At 35.4% G+C, this 22,790-nt stretch overlaps 1 protein-coding gene across 3 annotated transcripts; it reads right to left on the bottom strand.

Moving 5' to 3' along the window:
• Positions 1 to 8,043: 8,043 nt before the first annotated feature.
• On the bottom strand, positions 8,044 to 20,905 carry LOC133863759 (AT-hook motif nuclear-localized protein 1-like). Of its 3 annotated transcripts, none has more exons than XM_062299838.1 (6): positions 20,632 to 20,905; positions 19,395 to 19,835; positions 16,420 to 16,487; positions 15,279 to 15,410; positions 12,969 to 13,130; positions 8,044 to 8,655 (listed from the first exon to the last, which is right to left on the bottom strand). In XM_062299838.1, the coding sequence occupies exons 2-6, from the start codon at positions 19,750 to 19,752 to the stop codon at positions 8,362 to 8,364; spliced, it is 1,014 nt and encodes a 337-aa protein (XP_062155822.1). In that variant the 5' UTR covers positions 19,753 to 19,835; positions 20,632 to 20,905; the 3' UTR covers positions 8,044 to 8,361. The 3 variants fall into 3 exon arrangements, with proteins under 3 accessions (XP_062155822.1, XP_062155823.1, XP_062155824.1); XM_062299839.1 differs by lacking the exon at positions 20,632 to 20,905 and adding an exon at positions 20,233 to 20,316; XM_062299840.1 differs by lacking the exon at positions 20,632 to 20,905 and adding an exon at positions 19,940 to 19,960.
• Positions 20,906 to 22,790: the final 1,885 nt, after the last annotated feature.

Below are 22,790 nucleotides of genomic sequence, written 5' to 3'. Positions count from 1 at the left end.
TTTTCAAGGGTAGATATAAACAAACAAATAACCTAGACTTGTCACTTACCCAACTCGACTGTTGACAATGTATTGTTATTTCTCTTTCGGCTTTCTCTGACACTGACCTAACCTAAATGTCACTAATCAAGGTATAACGTACGTGAAGTTCACCCTTCTTCTATGTTGCGCGCCAACTTGCCAAGTTGGCTTCCCCATTAATATTAGTAGACTTTAAGGCAGTTCGATATTAATGCTGCATGGATATATGATGCCGATGGATCCTCTAGATTGGCTTGTAATTGGTGATAAATGAGGAATACATTAAAAATAAATAAATAAAAATTGTTCAATGGATTGAGACAACCAGTTTAATTTCAAAAACTGACATTTTTCCATATTATTCAACCCTTTTTTCGACCCGTCAACCAATTTAATTCCAAAAATTGACATTTTTCCATAAAAAATCTATATCTTCTTTTACTTGAAGAGTAATTTAAGATATGTGAGTAATGTTACATACTAAACCTCATGGTTTGGCAAGAGGGATCGGAAGACATGAATTAGAACTTTCATGGACACAATGCTATATATGCTTTTGGTGGGGCTACAAACTCATCATTCCTTAAATCCTCAAGGACTATGATTTGAGACAAACTTTTATGCCTTAATAATGCTTTCCTTGATTGTATGCAACAAACAACAGTGGCACGTTTTCTAGAATTTGAATTTATTACAATTATTTGTTTAAACAGGTAACGTATGAGACTCGATCTGATTGTAACTTACTTGCTCAGATATATGATTGAACAACTCAAAATTTGTTCAAACACAATAAGGTTTCTGTCTAAATTAATAATAATAATTGATACATATAATTACTAGGAATTTTTATCAGAATCTCAAACAACTAACTCACTTGTATTTCGTGTTCTAATGTGAACTCAAAGACACGCATTGGCCGGAAATTAAAGTTGTTCCATCTTTTAAACCTCTGAAAGGTAGTGTGTTCTAGAACGCGAGGGGGAGTGGAATCCAAGATTTGGTAGGGGGTCGTTATTGCCTATTGGATAACTGAGAGCTGCTTAAATTTAGTCAAATGGCCGGTTCGTTGAGTCCGACGTGTACGACATAAGTACGTTAGCAAACTTAGCATGTGTACGTCATACTAGCAGCATTGCCAATTTGCCACCCAAATAAATCTTGATTAATTAATTAAAACATATTTGAGATATTACTTACCCAACCTCACTGACCAAGACGAATTCGCCTGTCATGCCATGTTGACCCTAGTATTTAGGAATTAAGGGGATGTATGACGAGTAACAGAAAATTATTCCTCTTTACTTAATAACATGTCACGTCAGACCAATTAGTTAATAAAATATGACTTTTATTTGACATATTATGTGTTAATTGTATGTATTACACGGCAAAATTATTTTAAATTATAAATATACTTTAAATAAAAAAATTAAAACAATTGTTAAAAAAAAAAAAAAAAAAAAAGAGGCGGCCACCAACTTTGCCACGTAGCTGATAACACATATAATTAGCAAATGACATGTTAAATAAAAGTCACATGACATTAATTAATTTGTCTGATGTTGCATACCCTGAAGTAATTAGATAGGAAGTTAACAACGAGACTTATTTGAAATCATAAGAAAACCTAAAGACTTAATTGTAGAAATTAAAATCCCAAAAAATTAATTGAAATCACATAAAAACCCAATGACAAAATTTAATTTTAATTTCCCAACGAAACATCTCTATTATTGCTTTTAAGATTGATTTTATAACTGAAATTGTGAAAGAATTATATATGATATTTTGTCAAAACTTTTTTTTAAAATAAAAAAATATATATATTCTTACTAATAATCTCAATTCAAAAACCAGGCAACTTAGATTCAAATTTAGGGACTAAAGAGTTTCCAACTAACAATATCATAAATAATTGGGGAAATTTCTTCTACCCAAATCTTATTTATGACATGATTGACTGCTTCTTTAACAAGTCGATGTATCGTTAAGTTGGCTTCCCGCTGATCTCATTCACCCCTAGTTGAGAATTCGCCTTTCAAGAATAATGTCAAATATTCTTATTGCTGTCAAAACTATCTTACTGGTAATAAACAATCCCTTGAATATAGTATACGTACCTTCATGGAATAAATCACAAACTTAATTAATTTGGTTCAGTAGACTTTGTACAAAACTCTTTCTTTCACGCCACTTAACAGATATTGCTGACCTCATGACAATGTACACACTATGCACTTATGACTAGCTAGATCCCTAATTAATTAAACTGCAGTTTTTGAAAATCGCACTTCAAGCATGCGAGACTGCAAGGCCGAAAACTCCTAATCAGAAGGGGGAGCCCCCATTTGATCAATATTGAACCACTACAAAAATATTGTCAAATTGCCACGTGCATTTTGACACGTGTACGGCACTGTACACGTGTCAAAATGTTTGCCACGAGTATTTTGACACGCGTCTTACGCGTGTCAGATGTGCAAGACTCTAATTACACATTTTGACACGTGTACAGAAATACACGTGTCAAACGGTTTGACACGTGTATTTAAATACACGTGTCAAACCGTTTGACACGTGTATTGCAAATACACGTGTCAAACCGTTTGACACGTGTATTTGTAATATTCGTGTCAAAACGGTTTGACACGTGTATTTAAATACACGTGTCAAAACGTTTTTTTTTTTTTAAAAAAAAATCCAAATTGATTTTGTTATTGTTTATTTAAATTCCAAATTTGGAATTTTTTTTCAATTTAATTTTGTTATTGTTTATTTAAATTTATTTGGGTTAATAAATTTTTGTTTTTTTTTTTTCCAAATTTTATTATTTTCGAGAGAGAGAGACGTAGAGATCCAGAGAGAGAGGGAGGCAGAGAGAGATAGGGAGAGAGAGTAGAGAGAGAGAGGGAGGCAGAGAGATATAGGGAGAGAGAGTAGAGAGAGAGACATAGAGATACTGAGAGAGAGGCAGAGAGAGATAGGGAGAGATACACAGAAAGAGAGAGAGAGAGAGGTAGAGAGAGAGAGAGAAAGAGATAGAGAGGAAGAGAGAGAGAAAGAGATAGAGAGGAAGAGAGCGATAGAGAGAGAGACCGAGCAGAGAGAGCTGGAGAGAGGGCGGCTCACCGGCGGGAAGGGCGGATGCGCGGTGGCCGGAAGCTGGCCGCTGCGGCTGTGACGGAGAGGGAGAGAGAGAGAGAGAGGGAGAGAGAGAGAGGTAGAGAGAGAGAGACCGAGAACACTGTACCGAGCAGAGAGAGGTGGAGAGAGGGCGTCTCACCGGCGGGAAGGGCTGATGCGCGGTGGCCGGACGTTGGCCGGCGAAACTGTGACGGAGAGAGAGAGAGAGAGAGAGAGAGAGAGAGAGAGAGGGAGAGAGAGAGAGAGAATTCAGATCGGAACCCAAATGGGTTCCGATCTGTATGTACATATATATATATATATATATATTTAATCTATTATTATATTATTATATTATTTGAATTTTAAAAATTATATATATATATATATATATACACATATATAAGCGGGAAAAATAAACTTTTAACCGGGAGAAACCAAACAATTGGGCACGTGTACTCAGTACACGTGCCCAATTCGGGACGTGTATTTAAATACGCGTTCCCAATTGTTAAAATTCTATTTAATAAAAAAAATTAAATTTGAAAAAAATAACAGTTTGACACGTGTATTTAATACGCGTGTCTAATTGTTGAAATTATATTTAATAAAAAAAAAATTATATTTGGAAAAAAAAATAACAGTTTGACACGTGTATTTAATACACGTGTCCAATTGGACACGTGTATTAAATACACGTGTCAAATTGGACGCGTGTATTTAATACGCGTGTCTAATTGTTGAAATTCTATTTAATTAAAAAAAAATTATATTTGGAAAAAAATAACAGTTTGACACGTGTATTTAATACACGTGTCCAATTGGACACGTGTATTAAATACACGTGTCAAATTGGACGCGTGTATTTAATACGCGTGTCTAATTGTTGAAATTCTATTTAATTAAAAAAAAATTATATTTAAAAAAAATAGTTTGACACGTGTATTAAATACACGTGTCAATTTGTGACGGCTGTACAATTAGACACGTGTCTCCAAAGACACGTGTCAAATTGGACGCGTGTCTACAGTAACGGGTACTGTAGACACGCGTCAAAATGCATGCATTTTTGTAGTGAACATTAATTCACTCCATAAGCAGTATTGAAAATGGCTTCAAATTTGATATCCAGGCTAAATCATTCAACAGTAATTATTCATGGATCCATTTAATTATACAATACATGCAAATCAGTTGATCAGCCCCAACAGTCCCTAAAAAAGAACAGAACTAGCAGACTTTGATCAAACACCCCAAGTAGAAAATAAAAACTTATTTTGGGGAGGAAATATCAAAAAAAAAAAAAAAAAAATTACAAGAAGTACATGCAATTTAAACTTGCATTTTTTTTTTTCCCCCTACATGTAAATCAACTCCTCTCTCCGTTGCTTATAGTTCTTGGCTATGAATTCCTCAATTCTCCTCTCCAGATCCTTGTCATCTTCACTATCAATATTATAATCGCTACCATCACCATCATCATCATTGTCTTCTTCATAGCCATCGTAGCCATGATCATACTCATCACCATCTTCAATATCACTGCATGAGCAATATTCATGATCTTCCCACGTGGCTTCAGCTTTTGCACCATCCGCTGCTTCGTAGACGACGAAATGAGGGAAAGAAGAAAGGAACCAATCTGAATCTTCCGTCGACGGCTTAAGCACGCTGCTCCCGCGGAAGATTGTGATGAAGATAACGTTAAACACGAAGAACACAGCCACGCGGCCGGACCTTTTGGCGACAACGGTAAACTCGTACGTGGTGGGAAGAAAAGGGTTGTGCTGTTTTGAGACAGCTGAGAGTGTCAAAGACAAGAGAATCACGAGGAACAGAAGGGTCGTCAGGCACAAAAGAAGTACAGGTACGGAAGCTATCTTCATGCCCGTCAAAAGCTGATCAGTTTTTCTGATATATATATTTTGTCGCCTGTGAAAAAATAAGATATCCCTCCTTCTCCTTACGTATATTGCCTTGGCCCCTGTAACCCTGTTCATAATATATACCATTTAACAATTGGGGGTGGGGGGAGGTTGTTTTCTGAGAAACTTACGAAAAGTCTATGAAATTTTAGATGTATTATTTTATTTGTATAAAACAACTATTCTAGATCGACCTTTTCTTAATTAATGATTTTCCATAATTAAAAACATTATTTAAGGGCCAGGACTAAATGCCCATTTTTCTAATTATTTGAAAAAGCTACACTTACCGCCCCTTATCTTTTATCACTTTTGTAATCATACTTTTAAACTTAATTTAAAAATTTATATATATATATATATATATCAATTTAATGTATTCATTTTTCAATGATTTTCAATTTCAACCAACCATCCGTTAGGTTAAAACCTGTAAAAATTTTAAAATACTTGTGTTTTTTTTTAAAAAAAAAAAAAAATTATAAACATTTTCAAAGATTAAGGCATGAATATTTTTTCAAATTTCGTTAAATTCTAACTAACGTCTAAATCCTTGAAATTTTTTCCCTAAAAAAAATATGGATATTTTATAAATTTTGATACCTCTCTATTAGGATTTAATGGAAAACTCTAACGGATGATTGAAATTGAAAAAAATTGAAAGATAAATACACTAAATTGACATTTTTTAAAGTTTAAAGGTATAATTGCAAAAGTAATGAAAAATCCGTGGCGGTAAGTAAAATTTTCCCTATTTTATTTGTATAAAACAACTATACTAGACCTTTTGTTAATGAATTCCATAATTAAAAACATTATTTAAATTCCCATTTTCCATAATTGTTTTAAATTGGCCATAAAGCAAAGCTTTTCTGGGAAGTAGGAAGAAATTTCTAAGCATTCTCTTGTATGAAGGAAAAAATGATACATCTAGATTCTAGATGGTGTTTACCGACAACACATAAAGTCATAAAGATTCTTGAGACAGAAACTAATCAATGATAAGGGACTCAAAATGAGTGATAGAGAAAGGATACTATTATTTAATGGTACATATAAATGTGTTGACCTGGTGTAACTAATAACCATGTGTACAAGTCTTTGTTTTCTTTTTCTTAATAGACAAGTCTTTGTTAATTGTACTTCAACCATTGGTGGGAACCTCAAATTCAAATCTCGTGTTTAGCGGTGCAACAACCAATGGTTCACACTTATTTCAAACACGACATGTCAGCCCACGTAAAGAGTAGTATTACTCGTGAAACAGAGGTAAGTACTTTAGATTTCTTAGTATAATAGTTTTTAAAATTTTAATTAATTATTTTTAAATTATATAATTTATATTGTCTACTTTAGCACTTGCCACTAAGCAAGAAATAGTGAATAGTAGAAAAATGAGAATTTTTAAAAGTAGTAAATACTGAAGTGACAAAATATGAATCATTAAATTTAAAAGTAATAATTAAAATTTTGGAATCTCTACTGGTGAGACTATCTTAAATTTTCTAAGGAGCCATTTTAATTCACTATGATAAATTCATATTCCTTCATAATTCAATTAGATGTACTTTCTTTTTGTAGTGTTGAAGACACTCTTTTTTCTTCTTCTTCTTGAAACGCTAGACCGAGGATTTTCTCGAATTCCTTGTCTAAATTCTAGAAAATTCGAGCAAGAAACAAGAGAGGAAATCCTAGGTTCCAAGGTATCTGAACAAATAAGTCTGCATCTCAAACTATCCCGGGAATCCCCTTTCTTTTCTGGAGTCGCATAAATAATGTGGTGTAAGCCGGCTCCAAATAGAGGACATAGGCCAACCAGCAACACTAATGTGATGTAATCATTTGTACAAGTTATAGTTGTAATTCTTGAGTGTTCTTCAAGCTCAGCATATTTTCTTTAGTTAGTTGTGTAGGGCTATATTTGTTTGTTTGGGTTACAATTAAGATGCCATTTGTGAGGAGGAAACAAAAGCAAAAGTATTAACAGAATTTATTGTTTCCACAGACAGCAAGAACAAGGCAGAGCAGCTTCTGGACAAAACGACAACTACTTAGCAGTTTCATGTGAAAACCTTCCATTCTTCCCCCAAACATTCTTCTTTCCCTCACCAGTTCCCCTAACTTAGGAGGACCATGTCCCCCTCCTCCTCCCCACCCACTTAAAAAATAATAATAATCTGTTGGAAAATAGGCAAAAAAATTGGGATTTTTTTTTTTGGGTACTTTATTAACGATAAACCCCCAAATTAAATTCCTAGTTCCATCCTTAACTAAAACCCAAATTACAATCTCTAAATCTCCTCTATCTATTCTCCAAAAACTGTTCCACTAATACCCTCTTTGTCTCTTTGCATGTGTTTCTCGTTCACATGCTATTAAAAAAACATATATTTTTTAAATTCTACTAAAAAAAATGTATTTTTCAAATACTAAGAACGCATGACAATTTTATTAATTGGATCGGAAGAATTTGAAAGGAAAACTTTATACCATTTTAATTTGTAGGTGATTACTTGCCAGGCCTTTTCCATTGGTTGGCTATCCCATTAAAAAACAAATAAAAAATAAAAGATAAAGGAAACCTTGTTTTAGAATCTCAAAACAAAAATATTGGTGCTGCCTAATGACAACTTCCTACCTAATGATAAAATTTCTTAATCATGATTTGATTTGAGTTTACAATTTCAATAAATATAATTTGAAAACATTATTTTTAAAAACAACCAAACGTTTGACGAAATTGCAGTTTATCCTTTAAAATCGCAGTTTAGCTTTTGAAATTGTACGTTTTAAAAAAAAAAAAAGCATTTAATTACTTGATTTGAAATCATGAATTTTCTGCGTTTTCAAATCGCAATTTTTTTAAAAACGTAATTCAAAACGATTCATTTTCTGCTATTTGGTTTAAAATCACACTTTTTGTACGGAATCCCAATACCAAATGCACCCTTAGTTGGGGTCTTGTTCAAGATTTGGAAAAAACTCACTGATAAATTTGGTCATAAGTAGGCAGAGCAGTTGCAAATTACATGAAAAGATTCTACTGGTAATACCTGCAGAGACAACCTACATAATTAGCCTACAAATCAGATGTCCTACCTGATAAGAATGTATAAACCTAGTTGGAAGTTCAGAAACTGTTCCCCTACTTCCTCCTATTACAACAATCGATAACTTTTAAAGACAGAAATTAGAAGCAAGACTAATACATTATAAAAGACCAAGATCAGGAAACAATACAGTCAGCAAGAGACTTCCAAGATAATACTTGATGATTGCAGCTTTCATGTTAACCTCCAGGTAAAGATATATTGATATCGGTTCCGGAGTTTCTAGAGTCGTGCAGGATTGCCCAGTTTTCTCTTCGGAACGCGGAGGAAGAAGCAAGGTTTGGTCTTGGGGTGCTAGAATTTTGCTGTCCATTTCCTCCTCCCATGCTCTCTTCATTTTCAGCATTAAAAGCAGGTACCACAGTAGCTATGGTAGTAGTAGCTGGTGCAGCAATGGCAGGGTTGGACTCATTCTTCAGCTTCTTTGGTTTCGGCTCAAGCTGGTTACTAGGTAGAAAACTGCCGACGACAACCTGATGCACTCCGATGAAAAGATTAGGTAAGTATTCCAAGCCACGGTTCATTTCAAGCTTGTAACTAGTGTTTCTAAGGTAGTTCATAAGCTACGTAGTCATCATCCAACCAAAAACTCGGTTAATTCTAGCTTCTGTTAGGTTAGGGTATGAGGACCACATCCACAATAATTACTCGTTAATAAAGTCAAACGTGGCTTCTTGGTTCTTGCCGTTCAGGTTTTAGGTTGAAGTGTGTTATTCTAAAGCCCTTAATTCTTTCCCAGCATCTTAAGCAAGCCCAATGCTAGTCTTTCTTAATTGTAGAATATTTTTTTTTTGATAAGTTATCTTTCTTAATTGTAGAATATTACCATAATTATGCCAGAATATCTCAATAACATTCCTTATTCACTAACATATTAGCTCCTCATTATTGTAAATCAATTACCATTATTACTTAATTTTGTATTCATTGTATTTCCATTTTTTCAGTGGCCTCATTCTTCTATAAATAGGCCAATCTACGGTACAGTTTTACAAATCAGAAATACAAGCTTCTTTTCCACAATTATTTAACTTGTCTTTTTCTTCATGGTATTGAAGCCACCATTTTCTTGGTGCCTCTAATAAGCCTCCTTTCACCGCCCGTGAAAGTTTTTTGATTTAACCGTTTCCTTGGTGTTTTCACCAAACACTTTGTTGAGGTTAGCTTTGCACTTGACTGAAATTAAGAGTCCATCTAGCCTAGCCTGCACCTCCACACACTATGAGCACCGCCATCTCTTCCATGTCAGACAAATCGATCTGCCAGCCACCGATCTTTGGTTTTGTGAAGAAACGGCCTCAATACACTGTCATACGCGCTCTTACGCGCCACCTAGAGTTTGGCCACGCAGCCACACAGTTTCACACCAACACGTGCCGCTAATGGTTTTGCGCGTGAAATCCATACGCCTAAAATGCTTCACGCGGGCCCTGATTGGGTCAACTCAATCCAATTCAACATTCAACCCGGACCAACACCCAGTCTGTACTTGTGACCCAGGCGCACAAGTACTTTTCTCAAACTGCCATAGGGGATCGTAATTGCACGGTTTCACGCCCAATTTTTTGTTTACGGTCACACCTGATTACCTCCCTATCCAAGTTCACATCTCAATTTTTGCTCCTGCCACACAGGATCCAATTATACTTCATCAACTCCTCTGACAGCCGAGCTCACGCCCAAGCATATGCCCTTGTGGCACCCAATACTCTTCAGCCAAAAAAAATTATTACCATGTCTCAAATGCCTTCCACACTCAATGATCCTACCTGTCCTATCGACAATATTTTGGATGGGTCCCACTATAATATGAGGGCCCAAAATATGGGTGTCTTTCTCAAAGGGCGAAAATTGTGGTGTTACGTCTCTGGAGAAGTTTCTCCACCCACACAGCAAGAAGGTGAGACCAAAGATGACTATGCAACCTGCTTGGAAGATTGAGAGAGGGTGCATTGTAAGATACTACCATTCACCACCTATTTCCCAAACTTGGAAATGCAGAAGTTACTTGAGATTTTCTAGCAAAACGATACAACTGTACTCTCGATGCATCACTACAATTTCATATTGAAACTAAGCTTTATCAAATACGCCAAGAACAAGGTCAACTTGTTGCTGATTTTTATTCTCAAGTAAATAATCTTTGAGAGCAACTAGCTAATGCCAAACCTCAACTAAAATGTTTTGAAGATGTGGAATTATTTGCAACGTATCATGATCATCAAAAGTTTATGCACTTCATGATGGCCATTTGTGAGGATTTTTAGTCCACTTGAGCTACTCTTCTACACTGCACGCCTCTTCCTTCTTTGGATGTTGTCGTAGCAGAGCTCATCTCTAAAGAGAATTGTCGTTCCACCATGAAAATGCAATTTCCGGATATTGTCATGGTTGTTGCCTCTCCTCGAGCCTCCAAACCTCCTCCTGGACCTCCCACTAGACACTCGACATCAAAGTCGTCTTCTAAGAATTCCTTCTGCAAATACTGTTAACGCCGTGAGCTACAAACAAAAACCAGTCACAGGCTCCCTTCGAACAAGTAGTTGTTGTTGTTCCATCTACTTCTATTGCACGTAAGTCTTTCTACTGAGAATCCATTGTAGACCACTACTCACACCGCAGTTGATGTTGAGGCTTTAATTCATCAGGTTCTTTCCCAATCTTCTACTGCCTTATTCATCACTTCAGCTAAATCCTCCTGAATTATAAACTCCGCGTGTTGTAACCATATGACCTCTTATCCAACCTTATTCTCAAAAAATTTGCGCTCTCTCTCCCAATCCTATCATTTACATTGCTGATGGTTCTTATGTGCCTATCAGTCGCATAGGGTCTATTTCTTCAGGTAATTCATCTCTTGGTGACACATACTTGGTTCCCAAGTTTCTTCAAACCTTCTTTCAATTGGGCAACTTTGCAAACTAGATCTTGAGATCAAATTTTTTTAGAAAGGTTGTGATGTTCAAGGTTCACGGACAAGTCAGCTACTTGGGAAAAGACGTAAGATTGAACGTTTGTTCAAGCTTTCTTCCTTGTAGATTCCCTCCCACTTGTCTACTTTCGTTATGCCTCTTCCAACTTATGCCATTCTCATTTAGGTCATGCATCTTTACCTCGTGTTCAACTACTAGCATCTAGCGAGTCTTTTTCATCTACAGCTTTTTAATTTAGTCCATTCTAATATTTGGGGTCCCACCCCAACTCCCATTGAGGGGGGATCTCACTATTTTGTCATATTTGTTGATGATTATTCTCGTCATACATGGATATATCTCTTACAATATAGATATGAACCAACTCATATTTATCAAAATTTTCATAAAATGGTACAAACTCAATTTGATTCGCCAAATTAAACTTTGTGGTTGCCCAGCAAGGCCTTGTCCCAGTTCTTATGATTTTGCGCTATTTATCTGGAATACAGATGTTGGTACTTTTCTTATTTTTCTTTACGTTGATGATATAATCATTACCGATAATGATATTACTAGCATACGAGCTCTACAGTATTTTCTCAGTCAGAATTTTGAGATGAAAGACTTGACGACACTCGACTACTTTCTTGGCCTTGATGTTACTTTAGGTGCAGATGGTTATTATCTCTCTCAGGCCAAATATGCTTCTAATATACTTTTCAGGGCAAATTTGACAGATAGTAAGATAGTCGGTAGTCATCTCGAAACGAATGTCAAGCTTATTGCTATTGATGGTAAGCCTCTACTAGATGCCACTCTCTACATGCAATTGGTTGGGAATCTTATCTATCTCACAGTCGCACGGCCAGATATTTCCTATGTTGTTCATTTGATCAAACAGTTTATGAGCGCACCTCACTCTACTCATTATGTTGTTGTTCTTTGTATTTTGCACTATGTCAAGGGACTTCACTTCTCTTCACATTCCTCCCTCGAGCTCCATGCCTATTCTGACGCTGATTGTGCTGATGACCCCACAGATCACCGCTCTACAACTAATTAATGTTTCTTACCTAGGACTTCTCTAATTTCTTAGTTCAATAAGAAACAATATGTTGTTGCAAGATCCAGCACTAAGGCTGAGTATTGCGTGCTTGCTAACACTACTGTGTTTTTGTGGTTATGCTGGCTTTGACAGACATGGTACCCCTCAAACTGCTAGTTCGCCCATTCATTGTAACAATTGAAGTGCCATACAGATTGCCCATAATGACTTTTTTCATGAGCGCACCAAACATATCAAGATTGATTGTCACTTCATGCATCATCTTCAACAGCACACCTTACGTCTATGATTAATCTCCTTCGAAGATCAGCATGCCGACATATTCACAAAATCTCATCCACTTGGCCGGCTTCATGATCTTGTTCCAAACTCCAGCTGCCTTCACCACCTCGAGTTTGAGGAGGGATGTTAAAATATTGCCATTGCTAGAGAATATTACCATAATTGTGCCATAATATCTTCATAATATTCTTAGCTTATTATGGTAATATTCCTTATTCACTATTAGGTCAATCAATTGTACAGTTTTACATATAATAAATAAGCTTCTTTTTTTTCACAATTCTTTAGCTTTTCTGTTTCTTCATTTAATATCCTAAATGAATCATTTTCTCTAGATGTTATGACAAGATTGATGGCTAATGAAGGCAAGTGGAGAACCACATATAAGAACTCAGATGCTGCACCAAAGCCCGCATAAAAGGAGCAACATCGAGTATAGGTTGAGTAATGCCCCACCCATACACAACCCCCCCACCCAAAGAAAAAGAAAGGAAATATGAAGAAAACTTTAGAAAAGGCTTACCTGCACTGGACTAGCAGCTACAAGAAGTCCAGCAACTCCTCCCCCGACAACACGACCATCAGGGCTTGCCAAAGAGACACTCATCCCGCCTGACCTGCTCCTTGTCCCTTGAGTCTCAGTAGGAATGAAAGATCCAGACAAGGAAAGTATCTCAAAACGACCCTAAAAGAAAACCAGGAAGAAGAGACCTTAGATAGATGGAACAAAATCGAATTTTAATGCAGCTACAAAGATTTCTTTGTTCTCTATTTTGCTTTCCAAACCATCTATATCTGCCAAAATAATCAACATGAAAAACATGACAGTAATTGCTTTTAAAGTTTATTCTGAACTAAGGTCAAGCAAAAAAACTTCAGGTGCGGACGAGTATACCTCCCCAATCTCTTTCTGATTACCTCATTTATACGCCAGTCAATTCTAGAAGCTTAATACCAACTCTTGGGGTCTCCTTTATGTATGGGTTGAGTATATATTGAGGCATGCCAAAACATAAGCATACAAGATGTGAGATTTGGCAGCTTTCTCTTCAAGACAAGGTCAAGGAAAATGTAGTACAAAAGGTGTTGTAAACTGTCATGAGGCAAGTGGTTGGCAAGTGGTTCCATTGGATATAAGACTTAGAGGATAAGACTCGGTCAAAGGTGTACTATTTGTTTCAGCAACTTATGATGTGAGCCATTGTTTTGTAAGATCATCTTTTCTACTCTGTTAAAGCTGCTACAGACGCACATAAAAGGTGAAGGAGATCGACATGGAGAGAGAAAAAGCAAGCTAGCATACCATTTCATGATGAGGGATCAGAGAGGTGTTTAAGTACCCACCTCACTCTTTATGTAGATTACAACCCTTGTTTAACAAGTGAACATAAATTACTACTCATGGAAATTTCGCCTGATCTGTTGAACATCAAACAATGTGCTAATAATTAATGCCACCACATGTGATTTCCTCCCATTTTCTACATGCAATAACTTTTGTATATTTTTCAGTGTAGATATTCTAATGAATCCCCATAATTAAAATACTTCATGCCACCACAGATAAATTTCCCTCTTCAGTTTCTGGATACAAGTTGCAACTAACTGACAATAACTTTAGTATCACCATTCTATAACCCTCCACATATTCAAAAACTAGGGCATGCATGATGCATCAATAATTAGATTTGAGGAACTGAATTAGGTCAGATCTGAGTTAGAGATGGATTGGGATCATTCTAACCAATTACGGAATGGATACAAGGGAGAGAGAATTTCGATTGTTAGTTCAAGATTGAAAGCTAAGGTTCTATAACTAATCTAGAAGAAAGAAAAAAAGAAAATTCTTAAAATTTCAAGATTAAGGAGAGAGAAGAGAATACCTTCCATGACCTACCAAAGGATTGAAAATTATTTGATTTCTTGATTTGACAAAAAAGTTGTGCAGAGGGAAACAGTTATTAAAAAAAAAAAAAAAAGGTTCTTTAATAATGTAACGCCCAATAATGCCTAATATACATTTCTATACAGAAATTAAAATATTTGAAGAATCTTAAATATTTTCTTCTTACCAGGACTATCATACAATTCAAAAAAAAAAATTATACTAGCATAAACTAAGATAATGAACCAATAAGAGTATGGATCATTTATGCATGCTCGGTACTTGGTTTTGTATTGAAAAGGAAATACGCAATGTTTTTCTGACGGATTGTTTAAGCAGTTAATCCTAATGTTGAGGTTGCAGAAAACTGTCTATATGCTGAACTGGGGTTTTATCGACTCTGATGTCTTCCCAGTGGAATTTAAGTGGCATGTCAACTCCTACTATACCAATTTTCAGTTTAGTAATTGATACGCTTAAGCTAGGCCTTGGACACTAGATTCAAAGTAATCCAGGCACCAATATGTTCAACATGGGTACAGTTTTTATTCATTTCCTTTTAAGAGATCATACTTTTCTTTGATAGTTTTGGCAAGATTTTTTTAACAAGGAATTGAAGGACAGTCAAATGCACAAACATGGTAAACCTAACCACCTACTGTTTTTGTGCCTAGCTTTCTGAGATCTTGATGTGCCAGCATAGCTTTACCATGTCAATCCATGTCATGTGTTTGTGTCAGTTCTAACCTTAGCTATTCCACATCCTAACCCAGGAAATAAGAACTGTTTACAGGTACACCAAAAGGCATACAAGTGTAGCACACAGAATAGACAGGTAAGAGTATAGCCATTCATCCATTTATAATTGCATCTGTATGTAATTAAAGATAGTACGTATGAATTATCTAAAAGATAATATATTTAGAGATGGCATGACTAAGGCCACACCTCATACGTTAAAGTACCCCCAGAAGAATCAGGCTGACGAAGTGTAACATTTGAAATTACTCCATTAGCAGATAAGATGCAAATAGCTCGAGGTCCTTGTTGAGAAAAAGATATAACCTTCATTGTGACGTCCTGTTAACACCAAAAAAAAAAAAAATTAGAAGAACAAAATCCAACATAAGGCATTCAAAAATGTTCAAAAATCAAAATAGAAAGCACTAGCCAAATATTAATAATTTTGAGAGGAAAATTGAAATTAGAGTTGCACTTTGTCCATTACATAATGATAAAAGCACCAGTTAACTGACCCAAAATAAAGCAGCACTATAGTTGTCTTGTTTTTGATAAAAGCTGTCAGTTCTATATAATGGGCAAAGCTAATTTTGGTAAAACTTTTGTCGGATAAGCTCCTTGAATTTAAGGAATAAAGACAGAAAAAATTGTTAAGACTGTTCATCAGTTTATGTAAAGATTGGGAATTAACAGATATTAATGGAACGAATTCAAGATAAGTTAATTGGTAGACTAGCAGCTCTAAGTCCTGCCGAATTTTTTTAATATTTACTTCCCTTAATTGTACATAAACCCCACTTTGACTTTCTAAAATTACTATATAATAGATGATATGCAAGATCTGAGAATGAGACCTTAGATTGAAATCAATCATACACCTATATGAATATATTGAAACAAATGTTATTTGAGAGTGGAAAAGAGGGAAAAAAAAAATATAGACTTAATTGAGTCTTGCAGCCCGGGATAAAAAGGACCTTTAAAAAATACTTGGCCATGTTACCCAAGTGGTAAAACCTTGGGGCCATGACACTAGCTATCAGAATAAGAAAACCAAAGAATAATAAATAAAAAAGCTTAAGAACTCCACAACCACATACACCTCAGTAGTACAAATGGTTTTCTAAATTAAGCAAAAGTTAACATTTCTGCATATAAAACAACACTGCCTTAATTAACCTTGCTTTCTTAAATTTTGATAATCCTTGTAACAGTCCCCTAGATTTCAAGATGTTTTCCAATTTAAAAGGAAACACAGGCATTAGATATGAACAATAATTAATCACAAAGACAAACTACACATTTAATATACAATGCTTATTTCTTTTCTTTTGCTGATCAAACGTACCTCGCCAGTATTGACATTGATTATATGGGGCATAAAATTTGTACCAACAGAACATGCGTTGAACTCTCCTACAAAATAAGAGTTGCAGAACATTAACAAATACAAAATTGAACATTAAGACAAAGCAATAATTTGCTAGTATCAGTGATTCAGCACCATTTGTCTTGTAAAAACATATGATATGTATATATATATATATATATATATATATATATATATATATATATAAACATATAGAAGATTATACAGATGAAATGATTGTTTCACTGAAACCTAATCTAAATGAAAGTAAATTCTTAAGCCTATATTACTAAATAAGTTTCACGGCCCCAAGCCTTTTATATGTAGAAAAAGACATATGTAGAGGCTTCTATTAAATCTTAATCAACTTTGTAATCTTCTTTTTTTTTCTTTTTTTTTTTTTTTTTTTTTCTTTGGGGGGGGGGGGGGGGGGGGGGGGGGGGGGGGGGGTTGGAAGTTGGGTTGTGCAGTCTAAATAACAGTAACGAACTTGGACAACAAGTATAGGTAGGACCTATTCTGGTGCATTTTTAGAAAATGGTTCCTAAGAAACAACTTCTTGAGCTCGAGAATGAGAACAGAAACCAGTTTTAAGCAGTTTTTTTTTTTTTTTGGTCTAAAAACATGGTTGGAAAGCTATAACACAGAGCAGAACAGTAAAAAATCCCCAAAACACCATTTCAATTGTTCCCTGAAATGTCATAACTTCATTCTCATAAAACTTCTCCAAAACAAAGTGCTAAATGCAGTTGCAGGTTGAAGAATGGTTAAAACTGTGCCAAAACACCTCAAAGTATCTCTTGATATACCTAGTAAGTTGAACATGGTGATCCAGGAACTACCACTTTGGTTTGCCGAATGTGCATATAAATAAGCTCATAACAAGTAATCTATCATTTTGTTTTTATAAGTACAAGTAATCTATCATAGATCTTTATTAACAATACAAAGGGCGGAGAGTGAGTTAAATAGAAGGACTTGAGTCCATCATCAGAGGCATATGCTGCCGATTGCTGTGAAGCATAGGTTGAAATCTGAGTACAAGATTTTACAGGTGAATCAGGCTAAATGACCACCTTATATACTAATGAAATTCGCTCAATGGCCCCAAATAACACGTAGAAGGGGGGTGAATAAAGTGTTCTCTCAACAAACAAAGTTAATTTAAAATAAACAATCACACACAAAATCACAAAAATTAACAAAAGCATAAAATCAGGCAAACACACGAATTGTGGTGACAAAGTGAAAACCTTTTGAAAAACTCTTCAAAGGTAAAACCACCATGGGGCAGCCAAACCCAGAAAACTCATCCACTATAAAAGAATTAAATTACACACAATGTACACTTACAAAGCCTTTGTAATTAAACCTGATATGTATCCCAATAAACAACTCATTTGTCTCTACTACAGTAACTCCATAACTCTAGCCAATTCTTCTATCAAGTCTCCTCTTACAACCCGAAACTCCAGTGGTTGAAGATTTGTTTTTGTTTTTGTGTTTGTGTTTGTGTGGTTTAACAAAGATCGAGGAGAGGTATATGAATGAAGGCATAATGATGAAATAGGTCTCTCCAAGAACACAAAATAATGGTCTTAGGGTCTTATGAAAATTATGCACTATGAGGCTTATATAGACCCTAAAAAAAACTGAAGTTTGAGTGCAAGTCAATTTCTGAAAAACACAATCTGAGGCAGCGGCATTCGAACGGGTAGGTATCTCGTTCGAGCACAAGCTAGGGTTTCACAGTTTTCCAAACGGTGGCGTTCAAACGTTGTATTGCAACCGAGCTTCTCGGATCTCCCTTGATAAACATCATGTTTGAACCTTTAGCAAACAGCTTGTGACTGAGCTTCTCTGTGGATCTTGTGAAACACCACTGTTCGAACATTGAGCAACCACCATTGCAAGCAACCTTTTTCGGAACTCGAATTTTTTAAGGATGAAGACCTTCGTTCGAACTTCCAGCAACCGGACTGGGACCAAAGCACTCGAATCTCAAATCTTGAATTTCCTTGAAGATCAAGTTCGAACGGCTATCAACCAGCTTGCGAAAAGCAACTTAAGTTCTTCAACTTTAAACACCAAATCAAGTTCCAACTTAATCAACTAAACCTAAACTTACAACCAACTTAGATTTGCCACTGAATTAACCTACATAAACAGTAAAATATAGCTAACTCTGCCTGATCACCAATGGGAAGAAACGGGTATGGGTCAAACTATAAATGATTGAGGTTAAAAGTTCTACAAGCATCTGATAAGGGAATCTCTTTCCTTTGGAAACACTTTAAAAGAAGTCAATGCAGAAATCCAACAAACTCTTTGATCAACTTGGTCAAAACTCAAGAAGTCACAACTTCTATGCAAATCAGGACTTTACTATTTGAGGAGTACATATATCTTTCTCTTTCCAAGTAAAGACCGTCTAATCAACAGGCTTTATGAGTCAAGAACGTCAAACCTTTATCAAGTTCCATTCGGTTCCTGTCACCTCATTACAAATTTTAGCCACATAAGGAATATTCTCTCACTGACAGAAACCCACAAAAGCCCACCTTTTTATTCATAGAACAAGTATCATGCATCCAAAATTGAACAAGCGCATCTCATAGTAAGGTCCCACATAGAACTTTGACCAGTTTTATCAATGGATGACTTTAAAAGGAATCTTTGAAAGGAGAACATTGAATTCTTCAAAATATTCAAGATACTAGATCCAAAATCCAAGTACCGTAACTCAAATCCTACTCTAAACAACAGTTCTACTATCAAAAGCAGAAACCAAATATGAACATTCATCGAACACAAACAATAATTAGCATCATTCGTATCAATCATAAAATATTTAGTGACAACCATTTTGTTATCATGGTAACATATAACCCCCAAAAACTGAAACACATGCCACAAATCGAGTAAGAAAAACGGCAATAATAAAGATCCATTACCAAAATGTTCCGTTGCCACTTTCTTATGCTGCTTATACTCCAAACCACTTGGCCGCACTTTCCCACGCTTCGTGACTGAGAAGTCGCCTCCAGGTGGAGCAGAAGATGAAATCGGCATTGGAGACAATGCCATAGAGACCGCCCCATCTGGGTTATACTTCCTCGGTCTACCTCTCTTCTTCTTTCCAGTTGTTACGGCCAATCCCACGCTCACGGGTGAAGCAGCAGTCGCTGCCGGTGCACCAGCAGGCTGGTTCTGGCTCTGGTTGTTTTCGGACCTCGGCGCTACATGATAAGCTGATGGAGCTTCTGCTCCTATCACAGTAACCCCTGAACTAATACCTTCTCTTGCTTCCATTCATAGACCAACACTTTCATAAAACAACCAAATAGAGCTGACAACTTTGATATTTCCAGCAAGTCAGATACTCACATTAGCATCTGCAACAAAGAAATCCATCAAGAATCAGATAATATGAAACAAACATAAACATGTTTCCAAATTAAAAACCCTTCTGGGAAAATGCTAAAGATTAAATAAATACATTCTCAACAGGTTTTTCAACCTTCAGAGATCTAAAGCAACTTCCCAAACCAGAAATCCAAAAGGTATTTATTATGTAAAAGCTAGAGGTTTTTATTAAAACATAAATGGAAATTAATCTAAGCTCAACAACATCTTCCTCAACTTTTTTTTTTTTTAAAAAAAAAAAAAGAACAAATCGAAATTTGTAACTCAGTAGAAAACAAGACCCGATATTAAAATAAAAATGCAGTCATATTCTCCAAGACCAAAAATAAATAAAATATAAACAGAAAGACAGACAATAGAAAATACCCATTGAAGTATATTTTTTACTGCAAAGTAGACATTTTCTCCAATCTTCAAAGATCAGAACTTCAAACTCAAACAAAAACAAAAACAAAAACTCCTTGGGAAGAGAGAGAGAGAGAGAGAGAGAGAGAGAGAGAGAGAGTAGCCCATAAATAAGAACAATTCTTTTCATTTAAAAAACAGAGAACTGTTTTAGCAGAAATCATAGCTCAAATCAGAAAAATATGAACTTATTACACCAAAAAAATAAAAACGAACAGAACAAAAATCAAATCATTAGCCAGATATTTAAATAAAAATTAAAAATAATTAAAAATTAAAAAAAAAAAAAAAAAAAAAAAAAAAAAAAAAAAAAACCAAAACTTTGAACTGAAAACTACACCAAAATCCAAAGATCACGACCTGTGCCTGGAACCTCCAAACTTCAACTAGCTCTTTCAACACTGCAACTTAGACTGTTCTGTGTCAGACCCTTTTTCACATTCGAGCTCGGCAGTACCCTCATACACCCAAAAAAAAAAAAGTTCCAAAAATAAATCACAATAATAAAAAATAAATAAATAAAGTGTTTGTTTACTGAGAATGAAAACCGCCTCTGAATTTCACTCGTCGGAAAATATTAACTGCAGGCCAGTTCTTCAGAAGTTGTCTGAAAACTTAAGGCAGTTTGAGATAGCAAAAGGAAAGTGAAAATAAATAACCAAAAAAAAAAAAATTGAAATAAAACAAAATTAAAAAAATTAAAAAAAAAAAAAAAAAAAAAAACACTCGAATTTGAATGTGAAAGCAATTTTAAAAAACAAAAGCAGTAATTGCTAAACCCGATAAAATAAAATATAGTTAATGAAATTTTCACGTCCGTGAGGGGAATTTGTGGTTTAAAAAATTAGGTAAATGTCTAATATGGTAAATTTGTGGATAAAGTAGGGGAAATAAGTGGAAAAAGAGTAAATTACTTTATTTTATGAAATTAATCCGTTTTGCATTTAAAGCTCCAAAAGGTATTGTTGGCGGGCCGACCTTTTTGTTTGCCGCTGACCTGATTTTTGTCCTTTTTGCCCAAATAAAAGACCGAACTTTCGGTTATGCCCTGCAAAAAAATTATTATTACGAAACGCGCCACTCGAAGTTTGAAATTCTAGAGGGTTTTGCTTTTTTTATTGGGGGAATTTGTCCAGAATTTGAATTCTGGGTAGCGAGATGTGATTGCCTCACCTGCGGGTCACAGACAGATACTTGTTCGTCAGCATCTGAATGGATATACTGCCAAGTGAGAGTGACAATGTGTCTGCGGGACAGGCAGTTTAATTTTATGGGAAATGACCTTCCTTGCACGTGGGAAAGTGCCCTGCATCAATAAAATGCTTCAAAGGGTTTATATTGGAGCCCCTTAGGGTTTACATTAGAGCCTCTTTTATAAGGATCGGATGTAAAAACTATGTTTTACACTTTCAATAAGCAGTTGACACATCATCTAATAAAAATAGACATGAAAGTACCGTAACTTCTTAAAAAAGAAAAAGCACTTTCTGGGACGAATTAGTATCAATCTTGAACTCATGGCTATCTCAATACTGTAAGGATTCGTTCCCAGATGAACTAGTTTTCCAGCTTCAAAGAACCAGATCAGTTTCTTTGACGACATCTTTTCATCCTCGTCCTCCTAATGAATCGACAAATAAGACAACCCAAGCCTTGCCAGAAGCAAACTTTCAAATCCCACCAAAGCCCAAAAAAATGAACCCCATATCTCACTCTCATAAAAAAACAATCAAAAATCACAGTCTGGGTCTTTTGAAAGTAATAATGGTGGGTCTGGGTCTTTTGAAGGTAATAATCATGGAAGTGATAACACCGATGCTTATTATTATTAGAAGATGATTGAAGGGGAGCTGAAGATCGAAGAAGAGGAAACAGAGAGAGACAGGCAGACATACACAGAGAGGGGCAAGATAGGTGTTTAATTTGTTTCAAAGGTTGGGTTTTTTATGTTTACTGTATTTTTTTTTATGACTTGTCCACTTATAATTGGTTGCTATAAAATAAGGAATTTACCACCCATCCTTATAGAAGGTATTCTCTTTATATTATCTATGTTTAGTTAATATGAGCTATTTTGGTTGTCAGTTAAATACGTTAAAATAAAATATTATGAAAGTTCATTGTAACATACTGAATCATTATTTTAATGATTTCTCCCTTCCTCTCCCTCAACTCAACGCTCCCTTCTCGCCCTCTTTTGCCTCCACTACTAAACCTCAACCCCCAATTCCCTCTATCCCACCTTTACCTTCCTTCTAAGAGCAATAGCAGTAGGCACCCAATTACTTTTCTTAAATTTAAGGAATAAAACTACTTCTTGCTTCTCTATCTAAAAACACTCCACAATAGCTTCCCTTAATTTTTTTATAAACTATTCAAAAATATTATTTATGTACTTTTTACTTTATTTGTTCTTTCATTCTCTCTCTCTCTCTCTCGTCCCTGAAGGCAAACACTGAGTCAGCCACTCCTTCCCTCCAAATCGACCTTGTTCAGCTTTTGATACTCTGATTTTTTAA

This window comes from Alnus glutinosa, chromosome 3, assembly GCF_958979055.1.
Source record: "Alnus glutinosa chromosome 3, dhAlnGlut1.1, whole genome shotgun sequence".
Classification (NCBI taxonomy): Eukaryota; Viridiplantae; Streptophyta; class Magnoliopsida; order Fagales; family Betulaceae; genus Alnus; species Alnus glutinosa.
This window is presented reverse-complemented; position numbering and strand designations above follow the sequence as displayed.

Coding starts and splice junctions, on each gene's coding strand:
- LOC133863759 (XM_062299838.1), bottom strand. CDS start 19,752: ATGGAAGCAAGAGAAGGTATTAGTTCAGGGGTTACTGTGATAGGAGCA. Junction 13,131..15,278: donor GGGGTACTTTAACGTATGAG/GTGTGGCCTTAG, acceptor GTTTTCTTTTAG/GGTCGTTTTGAGATACTTTC. Junction 8,656..12,968: donor TAGCTGCTAGTCCAGTGCAG/GTAAGCCTTTTC, acceptor GGAGTGCATCAG/GTTGTCGTCGGCAGTTTTCT.